The 20,563-nt window shown below is 42.2% G+C and overlaps 1 protein-coding gene across 8 annotated transcripts in view; it reads left to right on the top strand.

Annotated features, from left to right (window-relative positions):
- The window catches only part of PRDM15 (PR/SET domain 15), a 34,523-nt gene extending 22,902 nt beyond the window's left edge, over positions 1-11,621 (top strand). For 7 of the 8 annotated variants that reach the window (XM_014880641.2, XM_088160464.1, XM_088160466.1 and 4 more), the window contains 9 exons: positions 2,004-2,167; positions 2,611-2,690; positions 3,269-3,388; positions 4,081-4,212; positions 4,702-4,785; positions 4,971-5,146; positions 6,250-6,330; positions 6,663-6,875; positions 7,348-11,621. In XM_014880641.2, the coding sequence (XP_014736127.2) occupies positions 2,004-2,167; positions 2,611-2,690; positions 3,269-3,388; positions 4,081-4,212; positions 4,702-4,785; positions 4,971-5,146; positions 6,250-6,330; positions 6,663-6,875; positions 7,348-7,827 (1,530 nt within the window). In that variant the 3' untranslated portion in view covers positions 7,828-11,621. The remainder of the gene's footprint in view (positions 1-2,003; positions 2,168-2,610; positions 2,691-3,268; positions 3,389-4,080; positions 4,213-4,701; positions 4,786-4,970; positions 5,147-6,249; positions 6,331-6,662; positions 6,876-7,347) is intronic. The other variant, XM_088160465.1, reaches the window with a different exon arrangement.
- Positions 11,622-20,563: the final 8,942 nt, after the last annotated feature.

A 20,563-nucleotide genomic window follows, 5' to 3' on the forward strand; every position in this document is an offset into this window, starting at 1 on the left:
AATTATGTGCAACTTAAAATGATTACAGCATTTCTGATTGATAGAGTCCACAAATTGATATATTTTTATGAGGTCAGAAGGTTCTTTAGTGGATATCCAGTTTGGAGGAGTGAGACTGCTGCTTGTGTTCAGTGTGACTTTATTCTTGCCCTTCTCCTTGACTAACAGGATGATGTTGGAAGTGCTGCTGGAGCGTAGTTCACTCAGTTGTCAGCTGAGAGAGGAAGGATTTTTAAACCTCTCACTGTGTGGCTTTTGCCATTTTCTAAAGAAATAGCAGGTCCTTAAGGACTCTGTGCCCTTCCTGGGTGAGCACACTGTTCTGGAGCAGGTGGGGTGCAAAACCAGTCAGTGAGAACAGCAAAACTAACAGAGAGATAGGAGATTTTTGTTTTTTCAGCCACTGAATTGTCCCCTGGAAATCAGTTTATTTCACACCCTACACTTACTGTGGTGAAAGTTCTTACTTTATCTTCATTTTAAGGCCTGGGGATAATAATATTTCAATTTTCTTACCTGGGAGCTGTTTTTAAGTGGAAACTGATTTTAAATTTGTGTGAGTCAACATGTGGAGGTGTGGTGTCACAGCACTTTGTCATGTGCTTGCTTTCACTGTGCTGATTTTCATGCCTGACCCTTCATGAGTACATAAACTATATAAAATAGTGTGCTTCCAAGTGAGAGCAGTTGGGCCGTTCAAATCAGAAAGATCTTTTTTGGAAGTTGAGGGGTTTGTTAGTGCTCTTGCAAATGTTTGTGAAGTAAACAGTTGTAGAAAATGGGATTTAATGTGAGGAGATGGGGACACTGAACAGCCAAAGGGAGAACAAATACAGATAACTCTTGGAGAAATCTCTTCTGAGCTCTTAAAAAATCTGTTTTTAATGGTCTCAGAGTACATCTTCACTGAGCTGTGCAGTGCTGTTAGAAATGCCCTGGCTAGTTGCAGAATTGGAACAAAAGACCATGTCATTCTGGCACTTCACCCTGGCATGCTGGAACACGTATGGATGTGCACATCTGGAGCACCTGTCTGTCATAACTTGCAATTCCAGGAGCTGATCCAGAGTAACTGCCCTGCAGTGCCTGGAAATTCCAGCCCTTCAGGAGCTGCTACCAAAGCTGAGCGTGCAGGCAGGAGCTCACCATGCCCCTAGAGCCCAGCAGACATTTTCTCCATCTATGATGTCCTCACTCTTGCAGAGTCACAGAATAAGCTGAGTTGGAAGGGACCCTCAGGGCTCACTGAGTCCAATTCCTGGCTCTGTGCAGCCCCAAGAACCCCCCAATGTGCTGAGAGCATTGTCCAAGCTCTCCTTGAGCTCTGTCTTGCTGCAATGACCAGAACCTGAGGAGCCTGTTCAGTGCCCAGCCACCCTCTGGGAGAAGAATCCTTTCCTAAATCCAACCTAAACCTGTCCTGACACAGCTTCAGGACATTCCCTCAGGTCCTGTCACTGTCACACAGAGCAGAGATCAGTGCCTACCTCTCCTCTGCCCCTCACAAGGAAGTTGTGACTGCAGTGAGGTCTCTCCTCAGTCTCCTCTTCTCCAGGCTGAGCAAACCAAGTGCGCTCAGTGGCTCCTCACAAGACTTCCCCTCCAGACCCTTCACCATCTTTGTAGCTCTCCTTTGGACATTCTCCAGCAGTTTAATATCATCCCTATACTGTGGTGACCAGAACTGTTCACAGTACTCAAGGTGAGCTGGTGGAGGTTAAACGTGGCTGTTCCTCAGTCCACGAACAACTTGAGGTCCTCTTGTGCACAAGTGGAGACAGCATCTCCAGCTAGAGAAAAGAGTGAATTGATGTCCTGTAGCAGCGTGCCTGTAATCTCCAAAGAGTTCCAGGCCTAAATCCAGCTGTCACAGATTTCCCATCCAGTGGCACACAGGATTTTTGGTGGTACACAGGATATTTATGTCTGCTCGATGTTACCCGGTCATCGCCGTGCCCGAGGACTTTTTTCCCCCTTGCATTCACTATTGGTTCATTCCCCAGCTGACCTTTGGCAGAGGGAAGGAGTACCTGAAGCACATCATGGACGTGCACAAGGAGAAGGGTTACGGCTGCAGCATCTGCAACCGGCGCTTCGCCTTGAAGGCCACGTACCACGCGCACATGGTCATCCACAGGGAGAACCTGCCCGACCCCAACGTGCAGAAGTAAGGCTTGTTCCACTGAGAAGAGCTGTCTGCTTGGAGTTCTAATGGCTCTGCCACCTGGGCTGCTCTTAGGGAATTTGGCTGTGCTAAAATAACTGTGACATGGGGGTTAAAATGTTTATTGCAAGCTTGAAGTGTGTGTCGCTAGTGATTGGCTTCACACGGATTGATGAGTCAGCAGCCCCCTCAGTTTGGGCTTTGAAAAGTATAAATCAGCGATTTTAATAAATGTTTTTGAAAAAAGTTGAGTGTATAGCAATGCCAGACTGCCCCAAGCTTGCAGTCAGCTTGGGAGTTTCTTAAGGCTCGTTTAGAAAAACTTGTGCTTCAAGCAACTTTTATAGTAATTAGTATTAGCTAATGAAATACTTAGTGACAGAGATGCCTGAGAATCACCTCTGCCTCAAGAGAAGAATCACAGTCTTTGGTCTCTTTGGTTTCAGATACATCCATCCATGTGAAATCTGTGGGAGGATTTTTAACAGTATAGGAAATCTGGAAAGACATAAGCTTATACATACAGGTAAAAATGTTGTGTTTCTTTATAATTATCAATATTAAAGAGAAATTTCTGTTGCCAGTGCCTTTTTTTTCCTAGAGGACTTTCACTCTACGTTACAATAAGACAACTATAATATTTATTCTTTTAGAGTAAACCAGTTTTCTAAAGCAGGCAATATTAATGAAGAGATTTGATCTGGACAAACAGTCCAAATTCCTAGTTAATATGTTTGCAGGATTCACCTAATTCTGTATTCTGTTCCAAATTCTTATCCATGCTACCTTCTCGCCATTACACAGGCTGAAACCTGCTATTGCAAAATCATTTTTAACAGCTCATTACTATTTCATGCTATTCAGTCTTCTCTTACCTCAGGCTTTATCTTTTTTCTCTCACACAAAAAGCCAGCTTTCCTCTCTCTTCAAAGTCTTCTAATTTAATTTGGGCTACAATATCCATGAAAGGTGTGGTTTTCAGCATAGGTTTTCAGCATAGAGGGTGTAGCCCTCTAATTCACCACTTTAATCAATTTTTAGAAGATGCACATTACTCATTAACATCTTTTTTTGTTTACGTTGTCTTTTAAATTTATTTTCAAGGTGTAAAAAGTCATGCTTGTGAGCAATGTGGCAAATCATTTGCTAGAAAAGACATGTTAAAAGAACATATGCGAGTCCATGATAATATCCGAGAATACTTGTGTGCAGAGTGTGGCAAAGGTATGTCTGATGCCTTGTTTTCCATTCATTGTGACACTGAGTAGCAGGTGAATATCTGAATTAAAACAGCTTCCACGCTGAGAGTAGTGGCAGTGCTGTAAATCCTGCATTTTTGAGAGGTAGAAAATGTATTAATCAGGAGCATTATGGTTACATGAGCTGCCCTAATTTTGTACGGTTTGGTTTCGTGGCCTGTAAGACAACACTGATTTTGGTAGCATTTGTTTCTGTCAGCTTGGGGAATGCCTGATTTACAGCACTAAAATGAATGAAAGTTGATTTTTTCATTCTGGCCTGTTTACAGGCTTAAAATAGAGTCATTTCTTTCTGTAAGAGCCTTAAGAGTCAAAGTCACTTCAGCTTTTTTAATTTCTCGTGTTATAACTTGAACAAATCTGAGCTGGTATTTTAGTGAAAGGTAGTAGTAAGTCTGACACCTCTAAGGATGTTTTATCTCTGCTTGTCCCTGCTATTTTGTTTCTCTGTCAGTGATTACTCAGATGTTTTCCAGAGCTTTTTTCCTGGAAATAGAATAATAATGATGAAGTGCATTGCTACATAAACAATTAAAAATATGGAACTGTGGACTCGCAGCAAACATAAAATAGAGCTGTTGGTTAACAACATGAGCCTCAGTTCTCCCCTGAAGATGGGAGTGATGGACTGAGTGTCCTGTGCCTTCTGTCTCACAGGAATGAAGACAAAACATGCCCTTCGTCACCACATGAAGCTTCACAAAGGGATCAAGGAATATGAGTGCAAGGAATGTCACCGAAAATTTGCACAGAAAGTCAACATGCTGAAGCACTACAAGAGACACACAGGTGAGGGCTCCAGAGATGGACAAAAGTTGCACTGAATCAGTTAAATGTTTTCCAGGAGAACTCTTACCTAAAACAGTCAGACAGTATGACAAGAACTAATAAAATATGCATGTTCTGCTCTTTGAAAAGTGAGATTCTGTCCTGTCCTCAGCCAAGACCGCTTGTTCTGCAAATAAATGCAGTTTAGTTGGTTTCAGGTTTTGCTTTTCTTTAAGGTTCTTGGTCCAGGGTAGATCTACAGTTTTGTTTTTGTTAGTGTTCAGATTGTGATTTCCTAAACCAAAATTTTACTTCCCACATCAGTTCCTCTGGGATTTCTTTTCTGCTGGGTATAGTGGAATGGTTTAGATAAAAATAGCTGGTGAAGCTGGGCATATGCCTTTTTTTGTCTGTGATTTTCACTTTTTTAATGTTTCTAATACAAAACTCAGAATTGTCCCAGATACCTTTAGGCTGCTTTCACAGGTGCCAAATGTGTTTTTCATGCAGGAATCAAAGATTTCATGTGTGAGCTCTGTGGCAAGACATTCAGTGAGAGAAATACAATGGAGACTCACAAGCTGATTCATACAGGTAAACCCTCTAAAAAACAGTATCCAACAAAAATACCCCAACTTTCCTCCTTGATTTTGATTTAGACTGGCCAGTCTTGAGAGTAATGTTGCACATGCTGTTAGCAGCATAAATTGTTGCTGTCATTGAGGAGTTGGCAAACTGATGCTCATCCATTGGGTTTCCTTCCTTCCCTCTGCCACCAGTAGGAAAACAGTGGACGTGTTCAGTGTGTGATAAGAAGTATGTCACTGATTACATGCTGCAGAAGCACATCCAGCTCACCCATGACAAGGTGGAAGCCCAGAGCTGTCAGCTGTGTGGGACAAAGGTTTCTACCAGGGCGTCCATGAGTCGACACATGAGGCGTAAACACCCAGAGGTGAGCGAGTTTGAGTGATGGATTGTGGAATTTTTTAAATTTCTCTTTTTTTAAGAATGTTTATGGCCTTCAGTGACTTGAAAGGAATTACTTTCTTTCCCTCTCTCTGTTTTCTGTTCTTTTGGGCCCAATTTTAAGTAGTATCTGTGAAACGTAGACTTAACTGAATCAGCCATTTCACTATCTGATTCTCAGTCCCTAAAAATGAAGTTCTTCTGATTATTTAAATCTCTTTTTCTGCCCCAGCTTAAATATATGTTTTTTCATGTTTTGTCTCCATCCATTAGTGAGTATAATGGATTCTTTTTTCCCCATTGTGTTCTCTGTATTCAGAAATGATCTGAAAAAAGTGGTGAATAGAGAGGTGATGGCAGCATCTGCTGATGATGCAAAATTATTTTCAGTATTAAAGATGAATGCTGACTGGAGAGAATCTGGATTAGAGGGATGTTTTGTCTGACCCCAATGGGGCTTTTTCTGTGTTCTGAATGTCTCCTCAGCATTTCTTGTTTAGGTTTGACTAAGGCTTTTCTGCTCCCTTTGAGGCTTTAAAATTTTTTTTAACTGTCAATTTTTCGTTAGCATTGATTTCCTGTTTTATCATGATGACTGTGAAGGAAGTCAACAAAATGCTTTGTTTATTGATTTGGGGATTTAAAATGCAGCTACATAGCTGAGATCCAGAGGACAGTTTGTCTCTATTCTTTGATGAATTGAGATGTGTAGCTTCGTCTGAAAATAATGAAGTAGGACACAGTTAATAGGTTTATAAATTGAAATGCTAACATAATAATTTTTTTCCAAACACGTTGTTTTCTGTATAATTCATCACTTCCCAGAGGATTATGTTCTGTCTAGAATATGAAAATGGACATGTTCTTTTACTGTGTTCAAATTTTGCTGGGTTTCAGCAAGAGGGAAAAGATGATATGCCAAAAGGTTGTTTTAAAAGGCCACAGCTAACTCCCTGTATTAAATACTATGTGTAAAATGTTAGATTACATCACTTTGGCTTGGTGATGGGGTGTATTAGGGAAATGCTGTGCTGTTTGACTGTGGTTTGCACTGCTGCAGTTCTGCAGCTGACACCTCTTTGTGTTCAGATTCTTTCAGTCAGGATTGATGATTTAGAGCCACTGCCAGAGACCACGACCATTGATGCCTCTTCAATTGGGATTGTTCAGGTGAGTTCCAGGCCTGCTGCAGAGTGAGATGGGACATCACGTTTTGGGTACAGAGCATAGCTGGGCGTGGGCTGATGGGTGAGGAATGTGCTTTTTTAGAGTCAGCCCCAGTGGAACATGTCCAAGCAGCCACAAGGTGCTGATCTGCTTGGTTGTATAACAGGCAGAATGTAATTACAGGGTGAGGTCTCAATCCCTGGAGCCAGGATTTTGGTAAAGTTTGTTTCTTTGCTCGAGAACTGACAGTAAACCAGCTTCAGGTGATTGTCTCTTTCTTGGAACCTCACTAAACAAAAGGACTTGATGTTTTGTTTGGAAATGTGTTGCTCCAGCCGGAATTAGCCTTGGAACAGAGTGAGCTACCAGAAGGGAAGCAGCACATAAAAGGTCCTAAACGTGGCCAGAAACAAAAACAAAAATCAGGTGAGGAGGAGGAAGCTCAAGTACCTGAGGACCCTGCCTTCAGTGAATACACAGAGAAGGAAGGTGAATTCACAGGGAATGTTGGAGATGAGACTAATTCAGCTGTACAGAGCATCCAACAGGTGAGCTGCTGGAGGAGGGTGATGAGTGGCATTGCTTAGAGGGATAAATCTTCTTTTGGTTAAAAAGCATCACAAAAGAGTGGTTGGAACATTTGGAGCTGATTGGATAATTGTGGTGTAATACAAAGATGGGTTTCAAAACCCAAGAAGTTGGACCAATACGATCTTCATGTGTGTTTTCTTTTCCTCTGGTGTTAGCATCAACTTGTTTGCTAAATATCACTAACTGGCTGGAGCTGTGATTAAAAGAGTGAAAATTAATTTGGCTATTTGTTCTGAACATTGCATATCTCTCTCTCTCCTATCACCATCTTACTTCTACACATGGAAGTTCGTACATTCCAAGTTTCCTACATTCCCATCTGCGTGTGACTTCTCTCATGGTGGACATGTGAGCCCACCAGCACTTCCCTGGTGTTTGGTGGCCATTTGGAAGCCACAAGGCTGAGGTCACCTTTATGTTTCTCCTCAGGTGGTGGTGACCCTCAGCGACCCAAACGTCACAGCCCCCTCCAGCTCCGTGGGGCTCACCAACATCACCGTGACCCCCATCACCACGGCAGCTGGCACCCAGTTCACCAATCTGCAGCCCGTGGCCGTGAGCCACCTGAGCACCCCGGAGCGGCAGCTGCAGCTGGACAACTCCATCCTGACGGTCACCTTCGACACGGTCAGCGGCTCGGCCATGCTGCACAACCGCCAGACTGACATTGCGCTCCCGCCGCAGCCCGAGGCGCCCAACCCCCAGTCCGTGGCTCATTTCATAAACCTGACCACCCTGGTGAACTCCATTGCTCCCCTGGGCAACCAGATCCCAGATCAGCACCCCCTGAGCTGGAGGTCAGTGCCTCAGACTGATGTGCTGCAGCCCCCGGCGCCGCAGCAGCCGCAGCAGCCGGGCCAGCAGCCGGTGCAGACAGAGCAGCAGCAGCAGCAGATGTACAGCTACTAACTTGTACTGGGGGAATGAGTGCTGGCCTGGACACTACTCAGAGACACACACAAAAAAAAAAAAACCCACACAGACCTTTGGGAAATTTCTACTAGGATTGTTTGCTGGATACCAAACAGAGATGGGAAAATGTTTATACATGGAAATTTAAGCTGAAATTGGCAGATCACCCTGCAGCACCCCAGTCTGAGATTCTCACGCTGTCTCTAGACCTCACGCTGTCTTAAAAAATAACAGAAAGGAAAAAGAAAAAAATCTCACCACAAATCTAGCAGCCCCTTGCAGTTGTGCAGTAAGATTGAGATTTGACAGGTGCATCATCACACACCTTAACCAAAGCAGGGAAATCCTAAATTTTGCAGCACTTGTGATATACAAAACCCTTTCACTTCACTTTTCATACCATGTCACTTCTTTCCAAGTCTGGAAATGACATCTGAAGACCTTGTTCACAGTGGCTGGAATGTCCTTGTGGTCAGCTGGTAGAGACTGAAATGTGAAGACTGAAAGGGGCAAAACAAGAATTATCTTTGTTTGTTATCTTCTTTAGGTCTTGTATCTAACAACATCAGTAAAGTAGGTGGAATTTGGGGTTTTGGGGTGGGCATGAGTGTGGTGTGGAAGAAAATATTACCAATTATTTCCATTTTAGTCATGGGAAAAACCCTGTACCCTTCAGACAGTGTTAGTGTTACTTGAGCCAGAGAGCTGATCTAATGCTGAAGCAAATTTTTATGGTCTTCTAGTCAAGTTTCAATCAAACCAATTACAAACTGAAAGAAGAATGTGATACAGTTTTATGTAATTTTTTAAACCTGCTCTTTCAATCTTGCTTTTAGCTAGTAGGTCTGAAGAGCAATCAGTCCCCTTTGATGAAATTCAGGATGTGAATTTTTTTCAATTAGATTTATTTCATCGTGTAATAAACACTTGAGAAAGCATTCTTTTTATATATATATACATATACATATATATATATATAGCCTTTGTATTTTACTGTGTGTTCCTGGTGAGTATTTGTGTGAAAAACACTGTTACCAACACGGTTCAGCAGTTTTTTCATCCCCACGTTGCCCCTTCTCACAGAAAAAACATACGGATTCTATTCCTTCTGTTTCCAAAATTTATTCCCAAAGTTCACAGCCACACACAAGGTTGTGTGAAGTGCAAGAAAAAGAAAAAGGAATGTCTGAAGCATATTCTGTGTCCTGCCACACGGAGTCAGTGTGCCCCAGTGTATAGTGGGCAAGGTTTGCATGGCTGCTGGGGATGCAAAATTGTGGGTTGGGTCAAACACCTTTGCTGACAGTACCCCTTCATTTCATTCTCCATCCATGGATATGCAGTCTGGACTTTTGCATGTCAAGAAGATAATATTATTCCCACAGGGAAAATGAGCTGATAGCAAAAAGGAATAAACTAAATATATATATATATAATATGCACACACACACACACACATATATATATATATATGTGTGTGTAAAATGTTGCTTGAAATCCTGAAGGGCAAACCCCTTCTGTTGTGGCAGAAGAACAAGGTCTTTTGGGGCAGCAGACTAAGCCACAGAACTGTGCTGAAGGGGTTTTTTTTTCTCTGAGGGTAAAGCAGCTGCTGTGCTGACAGTGAGGATGGATTGGTGGTTGTAAAAATCCTGTCTGTGCTTATCATATTTATGAAAAAGTTGTATGTTTTAGCAGAAATATGAGTAGGAACGACTTCAGCTTTGAAAGTTACTACTAACATGGACTACTTGACCCCTAAAGGTTGCCTTATAATCTCTACAACAAATTCTCCCAAAGTCTAAATGTCTGGGTGTTAAAATTAACCTCCAGTGGTTTTCTTGGTGCCATGGCTGTGTCCAGAGCCTTAGTGTACCAGGCTTTGTGTAAAGCTGCAGGACAGGGATAGGAAAGGGGTTTCTGGTGACAGATTTTGTGTGTCAGAGGAGCAGAACTACTTTTATTTAAATGTCAACTGCTCTATAAAATACCTGCATGGGAGGGATCAGTATTTGATGGGACAAGGATGCATATCAGAAAGAAAGGTACCTTTTAATGGTGTGGGAAAGAGAATTTTTAATTCCCTGCTCACTTCTGTCTTCCTTAGGTACTTTTCACACAAATACTGTGAGATCCTGTAGTTTTTTAGCCTCCTAATATCCTGAGTACATTTCCTGGGTTATTTCACCATTGGCTTGAGCTAGTTCAATTTCTCCTCAGCTGTCCTGTCTACAAATGCTTCTCTTTCATACCAAATCATTGGGCAAGAGGAAGCTAGGTTTTATTTATTAAATATATTGTTTATGTACTTGAAACTTTTTTTTTTCCCCCGTGTTTGGTGCCTAATTGGTAAAGGACATTATCTGGCAGGGTACTATGAGAAAAGGAGGAAAAAGGGAAGGAAAGCAACTCCTAGGTCGAGCTGTTATGGTAAATACAGAATTTTTACACAGAGTTTTATTGAGACACAGGTAAATGGTGATTAGGCTTTTAATTGAGGAGGAAGAGGTTTTTTGCCTTAGCAGAATCCATCTGCACTATGCTGGTACTACTGACAGTGGCATTTGTGCTGCATTGAATCAACCTGCATCATTTTAACACATAATTTCCTGTTTGGTAAGAGTTGCACTCAGAGGAAATCAACCTTTAGAGACCTCTGTGGCTTCACAAAATCTCTATCCTAATGTAATCTCCTGGTTTTCTGTACTCTTCTGGGGTTTGGCATCCCTCCTGGGCTACCTTGCCTCAATAACCTCATACAGGCAATAGGATCTTGCCTTTCTGGCAGTGGTTGATTCCAGGTGATTTTAGAAGGAATGACCCTGCAGTCAGTGCTTGCATGCTAGTTTTCATGTAGAAATGTCCCTCTTCAGTCTCAGCATCCCCAAAATCATAGAACAGCCCAGGCTGGAAGGCACCTCAAAAGATAATTGATCTGGTCCAGCCTTTTTCTGGGGAAAGGGAGCATAGGTGAGGTGATAGAATCATCACTCACCAGCATCCTGGCTAATTACATCTTTTAAACCTCCAGTGACACAACTCTAGGAGGGTTGTTCTAGTGGGTGATTTCTCTTACTGTAAAAATTACCTTAAATAATGTTCAGGAGAGGAAAATATAACCACTGGAAAGCCTTTGGTTAGGCCAGGCAATAGAAAGCTCTCTAAAAGCTGATCTTCCCAGAGCACTCCTTTGAGACAGGATTGTGATTTTCTCCACAACCCTTGCTGTGGTGCCTCATCATCTCCCAGCATGATTTTATTATTACTCCTGTTACTAACATCCCTATGAGAAAACAACTGTATCTTGGGTGTGCTGCACCATGAAAAAAACCTTCCAGAACAAATTATTCTGTTTGCTTTTTGTTTCAAGTTGTTTTGTTTGGAGATGTTGGAAATTGCTGCCTTTTCAGACAGAGCTTCCCTTGGACAAGCAGCAACTGCTCTCCCAACTAAGCCTTTTCCAGGTGAATACCAAAGTTGTACTGATGCTTTTTTCAGACTGCACAAGAAATAAAACCACTCCAAAAGGGATGTGCAATCTAAATTTCCTCTTGCCAATTTGTTCCCTGCCTTTTCAGCTGTAGGATGTGAAGGCTTCATTGTTCTCAGCCACGTGTTGGAGATTTTTGCGTAACAACTGTTCAGTCACAAACTGGAATTACTTGGAGCCAAAGGAGTGATGTTGTGTGGTGTTCTGTGTATTGTCATTGTTTATTGCTAAGAGTATTATTTAATTGAATGCTGTCTGTGGCACACTGGGCTCTGAAGTAAAGGAGCATCGAGGTACAGAATCCTTTCTCTGCCAGTGTTATTCTTTACTGTTCCTTAATTAAGATATCAAACGTTTTTTTCCTTCAAATCTCTCAGATTTGCCCCAAAAGCAATAAGATTAACCCTCATGCTGTGGAACTTTGTACATCCTAAATTACAGAAACATGGGATAGCATTCTAAAATATTTATTCTGTAGCTTGTTACTGGTAATAACAGAAAGCAGAAGAGATGGAATCTTTCATGGTTTCTGTGCTCAGTTCTCTCAGGAAAATTGACTGTATCAAGTGTTTCTACACTTTCTAAAATTTTTTTTTTGGTTAAACTGTGTCATTGTGAAAAGTGAGTATTTTTGCAGAATCCTACCAGCCAGTCTCCTGCCAGTCTAACCAGCCACATTTCTGTACTCTCGTATTGTTCCAGAGATTGCCTGAAGTTAACATCCAGGTAACAGTTGGATTTATTTCAAGAACTGAATTCCCTGCCAGTTTGGCAGTGATTTGTTCTGCATACACAAAGATGTCTCAATTTCTCATCTGGAAAACCAGGAATGGAATAAATACCACACATCCAAGTGTGTCACATCCAAACTATAGGTACCCCATGCAAATTCATGGGGTAAATATCTTTGTGAATTCTTGGCCAGTGATGAGATTTCCTTGGTGCTGTTTACAGTAATAATAATGTCACTCCTGATTCCTTTTGGCCTGACATTTATTATTGATTTGGGTGTACCTGTTGGAAAATTCTTTAAGCCTTGTATTCTTGGCCCTCTCACGGTTGGCCTCATCTGTGAGAGGAGATGAACGTGGGAGAAGGATCTGCTCATCCACACCACGATGCACAGCAAAGCTCTGCTTGAAAAGCAGTTTTGGAGACACAAATGCAGCCAAGTGACTTGAATCTCTGAGATAGTTACCAAGGTTTGTTTCCATGTAGGGACTTCTGCTCTACAGCAAACCCAAAATCTCATGGTGGCAGCAGGACAAAGGAAAAAAAGTATTTCATGTTTCTCATCAGCTTGTCTTGATTGTCTTGAGTATTGTTTTTGCACTGATCATGGCAGGAAGCTGTTAAAAAATCAGTGCAGCCACAGTTGGAAAGGATGTTTGTTGCTCTAAGATGCTTTGAGAAAGCTCTTCTGGATTTATTTTCTCCCCTGGGTGCTGCAGGGCTGTTCTGCATCTGTACTGCTGCCATCTCAGTTCAGACAGAGTTCTGCAGTAGAATTTTAAATCACAGAATAGATTTGGAAGGGGCCTTAAAAATCACCCAGTGCCACCCCTGCCATTGGCAGGGACACTTTCCACTGTCCCAGGCTGCTCCAGGCTGCAATGTCCAGCCTGATCTTGGGCACTTCGAGGGATTCAGGGGCAGTCAAAAGTTCACTGGACAGCCTGTGCCAGGACCTCCTCACCCTCATTGGGAAGAATTTCTTCATAATACCAAACCTAACTGTACTTTCTTTCAGTTTAGAGCCATTCCCCTTGTCCCATCACTACATACCCTCATAAAAAGTCCCTTTCCAGCTCTCTTGCACAGCTGATGGCTGAAACATTGGATCACTCATCCAAACAGCCCAAGCTCACTGTTGCTAAATTCTCAATATCTGAGCAGAAAATGTCCTGGAGATTTCAGTGTCACCCCCAGAGTAAGAATTCCATCAACATTTGGGGTGTAATTCCCTTGTACTCCTGCTTTATCCAGGAGTTGTGTTGGCCAGTTACAGTGCCTGGTTAGTTGCTGACAGTTTTACAAAGCTGATTATTGGGTGCAATGTCTGTAGAGCAGCTAAGCCAAGTTTTTCAGTTCTATTATTTTTGCTGTCACTTGAGTACCTTCCTGTGTTTTTCTGATTTTGATTCTAGAAGGTTTTTAGGGTGTCCTGGAAGTGTAGGGGAAAAAAGAAAAACAACAACAAAAAAACAACAACCAAATAAAAAACCAACCCAAAAAAACCCAAAGAAAAACAACACATAACAAAAAACCAAACCAAAAAGTCCAAAAAAACCCAGTTGTAATGGCAGAATGAGGAGGTAAAATTAGGAGAAACAAGTGATGCTCATTTTCTACAGCTTCCCACCCTTCTCCTGCCCACCTGAGCCTCAGGTTGCTGCCGTGATGGGTGATGGAAGCTCAGGGAAGGAGGCAGCACAAGCTGTGGCTTGTTGGCCAGAGTTGTGGCATCGGGAATGACGTGCAGGCTGTTGTTAATGAGAGCAGACACCAGGCAGCTCTGAGCTCTGCCAGCCTTCCCTCAAGCCTCGTGCTCATTTATTTCAGTGCCTGTCCCAGCACAGCTTTGCACAGAGCTCAGGGGAGCCTCGGAGTCGCCAGGACTCGTATCTTCCATGTTTAGTGAATGTAAAATCACAGAATCCTTTCAGGCTGGAAAAGACCTCCAAGATCATCGAGTCCAAACTATGTCTGATCTGCACCTTGTCCCCAGCCCAGAGCTCTGAGTGCCATGTCCAGGTGACACCTCCAGGGCTGGGGACTCCAAACCTCCATGGACAGCTCTTCCAGTGCCTGACCACCCTTTCTGTGAAGGAATTCTTCCTGATGTCCAACCTGAGCCTCCCCTGGCACAGCCTGAGGCCTCTTGTCCCCTTCCTGGATCTCACACAATAGTTTGGGTTGAAAGGAACCTTAAAAATCATCCAGTGCCACCATGGGCAGGGACACCTTCCACTGTCCCAGGCTGCTCCAAGCCCCAATGTCCAACCTGGCCTTGGGCACTGCCAGGGATCCAGGGGCAGCCACAGCTGCTCTGGGCATCCTGTGCCAGGGCATCCTCACAGGGAAGAATTCCTTCCTAATATCTAAAGTAAATTTTCCCTTTTTCCCATTCCCCCTTGTCCTGTCACTCCAGTTCCTCATGAATTGTCCCTCTCTGGTTTCCCTGTAGCCCCTTCAGGCACTGGAAGCTGCTCTGAGGTCTCCACACAACCTTCTCCTCCCCAGGCTGAACAGCCCCTGTGTTCTCAGCATCAAGAAAGGGTTCAGAGCTGGGGGGAAAGAGGGGCCTGAGGGACAATTAGGAACATTGGAAGTACAGCTAAAAAACACATGAGAGAATACAAGCTCAGCCTGCTGTGCAGAACTGATGGCAGGCTGTGGTTGGCTGCAGGGCTGTGCACTAATTAGTGATTATTGCACAGGATCTGTTACCTGTTCTGTTAGAGGGAGAAGTGTTGATGTGTGCTCAGTGTGTGAATTTGCCATCAATTAAACTCAAAGGTTTGGATTCACACGCTCGGTGTGTTGTTATGTGCAGCAACATGCAGAAACCAAGCTGTGAGATGCTCAGTGATATGAGAATGAAGAAGGCCCACGTTTCATGGCTTTTGGGAATTGTGGAAGTGAGGTTGTGAGCAGGCTTTTCTCAAGGGTGATTGTCCTTTCTCACGCACAGAATAAACCTCTGTGATGCCTGCATGCAAGTCAGGCACAGGAGAGTTGTCAAGGGGGTGACACTGGGGTAAAGGGGGGGGCTTTACAATTGAAAAAACCCTCTAAAAATCAAATCAGCTCATTGCAAGAAAGGGTGAGGAAGTGCTAACCCTAGATCCTTGCTCTCCCAAGGGAGATACAAAAGAATGGCTCTCAGTCTGTTATACCAGCTGGTAGATAAAAAATAATAAATAAACTGCATGCTCATGCTCCTTTTCCCTTCTCTCCACACTAATGCCCTGACCCTAATCAGAGCTTCCAAAGGAATAAATACCTTTGCCTGGCTGACATACAGATGGCACTTGTGGCCTTGTTAGGGAGTGAAATTCAGGATTGCTGAACTGCAAATACGGGTGCATGGGTTGGGGGTGTTTGGGCAGGAGTGGGTTCTTTTTGGGGCTGTGTGTCTTTAAAAGCATAGAATAACTGCTTTATTGCTTTCCTGTGAAGTCCATGCTGGTGCTAACAGATATTTGCTGAAGAGACTGGAATCAGTGACAAAGCACCATTTTTAAAGAAAAAAAAATCTTATCTTGCATAACCAAGAGAAAAATTGGAAACTTTGTCCTGAAGGCAAATGCACCTATTTCTCATTCACTCTCCTCCCTTTTTCACTAATTTTTTTCCCATGAAATACATGCAAATCCCAACATGCACTAAGTTTTCCTCCAGGCATGATATACTTGTGTGGTTATTTAAGTAAGAAGTGGGTTGAATAGAGATATGAGGTGTTCCCAGCAGAAAGAGCTTGGAAAAGAGTCCTCTGATTATTGCTGTTGTTTTAAAATCATGCACTCTACCCTGAGAGCATTTGTAGGTGGTAAAGGGTATAGCTGTCATTCTAATTATACAAAACACACATTTCCTTCTGAATTTACTTTGTCTATTCACAGTACAGCTACTGTTTCTGAGTCTGCCTACTTGGAAAGGTGTCTAGAAATTAAGTTGTAAGCATTTGATCAAAATGAAGAGTGGTTTAAGGAGTAATTCAAGTAGAGCAAGAACTTGCTGTTATCAATTAATGCTTGAAAGAAATCACAAATTCTGGTTGTACAGGACACTTATCAGTCTGGAAGCAGCAAATCAATGTGTGTGGTCTGTGCTTGGCTGCAAATCCTTGCAGAATCCTTCCAGCTCTCCATTGCCTTTAAAGGTGCCTGTGTTTGGGGTGAAGGATATTGAAAATAGTGGGGTTGAGCCTAAACTAACAGAAGTACAAACAGAAGGATTAGAGGGTGGGTGGGGTGTAGAGGGAAGGGGGGAGAGCTGTGGGTGTTCAGCTGGGATGGGAGGAAAGGGCAATGGGGGAGGTTCAAATAAAATATGAAAACCAGGAAGGGGATGTGAGAGGTTCAGGTGGGATGCACGGAGAAGGAAGCAGGATGTGGATGTTCAGGTGGGATGCACAGACAAGGGGAGGCTGTGCCATCATGGACAGGAGGATTTCAAAGCCTTTCCCACAGTTTTCCCTCTGGTGGTTTTTGCCTCTGGTCATTGGGATATTGTGGATACTGGCGTTGGTCAATTAGAATAATTATAACTTGAGATATTTTGTTCCAGTGGTATTAATACCGTGGCTGGAATAACTTTAATAAAGTTACTTGACCACGGATTATTTAATGTCCAGCATAAACACTACTCTTCCTGCCTTTCCCTCTGTCTTTAGGGATGCCAGGAGTTCCTGTTTCAGGGAAAAGGTTGCTTGTAGAAGTTTGGATTGACCTGTTACAACGTGAGGAGAGTCCCACTTGGAATACCAGACCATGATTTCTCTGGGAAGCCTTCCAGAATTTCCCTTTCTGGTAGGGGAACACTTCCAGAGGGGTATTTTTAGTAGCTGGAAGTACAAAGAGCACAAAGCCAGTCGTGTGGATGGTGCCTGTTCAACACATGGAGTTGGCACAGCCATTCCTGCACGTTTTCCCACTTTCCCACTTGGTTTTTTCAGCCCGGAATTATGTCAGCACCCACGTTTTTTAATCAGTGGGATCAGCACGAGCATCAGGGAAGACACAGTCAGGCTTTTACACTAATGCTTGAGGCTACTGGGCAGAGTTTGTCTTCCAGATCTGTATGAGAAAGTGAAGAGCCTCCTCCCTGTTGCTTGTTGCCATCCTCCTCCCGAAGTCTGCTGCTGACTGGAATCCGTCAGCTGATCTGCTCAGAGGCTCCTGGAACCCTAAAATCTAATCCAGAGTGCTGGGAATAAAGCAAGGCAGGGAGTGGCTCTCAGAGCAGCTGATCTGGCAGATCTTTGGAGCTAGAAACCCAGGGAAGAGGAGGGAGGTGGAAAACCACAGGGAATGGGCCAGAAGAATTTTTTAATGAAGTTTGCTGTTGTTCTATCTGCTCAGAGTTAACAAAAAAACAGTGGAACTATTTCTCATTGGTTTACATTCCTGTGGCTTCCTTTATACAAACATGCATCCAGTTGAGCAGAAAACTGATTTCCCACTGTACCATTCCCCCCAAAAAACAGCTTTGAGCTGCAAATGCCCCTCCCTTTTTTTTTTTTTTTTTTTTTCCTTCCCACCAATTTTCTCATCAATTTAGCAGCTGTGCTGACTCCAGAGCTGCATCCTGAGAAGAACAAGAAAATGGAGCCAGCCCTGTTCTGTGGGATCCCACTCTGGTGCCAGTGACTGGAATTGCACTCCTGGTAATGGTTGCTTGGGTTTTCAGTGTGCAAAGAGGTTTTGCAGCCCTGCCGTGGAGTTAAATTCTAAGAAAGGCTGAATATATTATAATATTATTTCTACTATTATATAATAGTATACATTATAATATTATTTATAATGATAAAATTATAATTAATCTGTAAGTATCTGATAGATTATAAGAAACATCCCTCAGCAGATGTTTGGGATGGTGACCATTGGACTCTTACCATATGGTTGTAATGAAAATGTTACAACTTGTGGCTTCTGGCAAGATGTAAATGTTAGCAAAATATGGACTTAAATCCTTATTAAATACCTTATTTCAAGGTATCTAGTAATTAAAAACAAACAAACAAACAAACAAAAAACCAAACAAAAAACCAAACCAAAAACCCCCAACCAAACAAAAACAACAAAAAACCCCTAAAAAATACTCATGTCATTGAGGAGACTGTAATCTTGACTACTATTTTTACAAGAGAAACTCACAGAAATGTAATAAAACTCAAACTTTTAGGCAGTGGCCCCAGGAATCAAATTTAAGAAGGCTGGATTGATGCTGCCATGTGTGAATGGAAAGATGCTGCTCTGTAGAGAAGTGCACGGGGGAATTTTGCAATCACACTGGGCAGCACTTGAAGGAGCACCCACAGCTGGGAAGAGCTGGTCATTCCCACCTCACCTTTCACACAGAGTCTGTGGGACAATATTCCAAGACTAGAAGGTAATTCTGACTTCAGTTTACCTGGAATATAACACTGATTTCAGTTTACCTGAGCTTTGATAAGCCCCACCTGCATTAAGCCCTTCAACAAAGACTTATACCTGTTTTTTTGGGTTTTTTCCTTCATTTCTGATTATCCTGGATTTTTGTTTGTATTGACAACTAGTACTAATATGGAAAGGCAGTGAAGAGGTGATGTCATGAGAACTTCTGCTGAGGTTTTCTCTTCTAAGATCAGGGCCTCAGCAGGTGCAGATTTTAACAAAGTGTTTTTAATGGCAGAGTTTTCTTCCCTTTCAGGGATAAGAATTTTAAGTTTAAATTAGGATTTGTATGAATCTTCACAGGAAAAGGGAGACTTTTATTGTTTCTATGGTGTTTTCCTTAATACACTGGTGTTATCATGATGGCTATTGTATTTTACAGTTTTTAAATAGTATTAAATGTACTCAAAAAGAAAACAGAAAAAAATCAAATTCTGCAGAAAATTACAGGCAGACTCTGTGGATGTAATAGCAATAATATACCAGACTTTTTAATATAGCTGGTTTGGCTCTTGTGTATCCTGCTTTTTATTCTTAACACTGTAATCAAGTGTAATTACAGGTGTAGACATTTTAATTAAAGGTGAATGAGTTTTAATTAAAGGTGAAAAAAGGAGAATTGGACCAACATTAACAATGTCTCTGTGACCTAAGCCGAAGAGTGTCATAGTATGTACCTAAGGAAATCCTGATTTTTACAAAATTTTCCTATTGAATCTTTGAAGTGCCTTTGTGCAGAAAGTTGTGCTTTGAGGTATGAAGCACTCAGGTGTTGCTGCATTTGTGGGACAGTGGGAAATCTGCTCGCCACTGACATTTGCAAGTTTTATTTGCTGCATTATCAGTAGATAGCAATTAACAGCTTCTCTGCTAAGGCTACCCACAGAGTATGAATTTACTACACTCAGGAGGAGTTTGTTGGCAGAATTGTGACGTGAAATACTTGATGTTGGCATTTTCTTTTCCATTTTCTTTTCCATTTTCTCTTTGGATCTGGCTCACAATGGGGAGTTTTTGCTCAGTCTTACAGCGTGTCCCACTATCTTTGTAACATGAGATTATCACGGTAGCAAAGACAAAAATGAAAACCACTGGAACAGATCACCCAGAGAGGGAGTGGAGCTCCTTCCCTGGGGATATTCCAGACCTGTCTGGACAAAATCCTGTGCTTTGTGCTCTGGGATGGCCCTGCTGGAGCAGGGATGTGGGACCAGATGAGCCCCTGTGGTCCCTCCCAACCTGACCCACTCTGTGATATTTGAATAACATTTGTGACCTTGAATTCAAATTTTCTTTCTCTTTCTTGGGACTAAAATGATCTTTTTGACAAAGATGCAACTTCTCCTGTGTTTTAAGAGCATATGTGAAAAACTTTGATACACTCAGTTCCATGATTAACTTGTAGTTTGTAGCCAGATCTAGTGTGTTTTTTGCTGGTGTGAAAAAAAAAAAAAAAAAAAGACAACAAAATCTGATGTTTCCTTGGTTAGCTGGAAATGTTTGGGATTTTTTCTTTGCAAAGAGAAATCAGACATTTTCACCAAGCTGTTCATGTAAGTTTGATGTTCAAACATTGCTAAGATCAGTTTCAACTAAAAATTATTTGTAGCTTGACCACTTTTGAAAGTCCTGTGTTAAATAAGATCATTTATCCCTTCTGTGCTATTTCTGTACCAAGTAAACCAAGACAAGAGCAATTACTACACTTTTATTAACAGCTTTAATAAAAAAATTAAAAAGAATAAAATTTGTTAACAATTTGTTAATGAAAACAATTTATGTTAATAAAAATTTATGTTAATAAAAAATTTGTTAACACAAATACTGATGCTGATACGTTTTTTTTTCTGAGTCCTGAGGGTGTTCACTCCTGATCAGAAGTGGTTTCATATTGATATGACTTTATGGGGAAGCACCTTCTGTCCCTCCTGCCCTCAGAACCTCAGCTCTTATTTATGGCCAGTGAGCATTGGCTTTGCACCCATGAATGTGATGACATTTCCTTACCTTCTCCCTCGGTGTAACTCTCGAGCAAGATTGCTCTTAGAGAAAAAAATTGTTCAGGAAAACTGTCTATCTGGTC

Source organism: Sturnus vulgaris, chromosome 2, assembly GCF_052056855.1.
Source record: "Sturnus vulgaris isolate bStuVul1 chromosome 2, bStuVul1.hap1, whole genome shotgun sequence".
NCBI lineage: Eukaryota > Metazoa > Chordata > Aves > Passeriformes > Sturnidae > Sturnus > Sturnus vulgaris.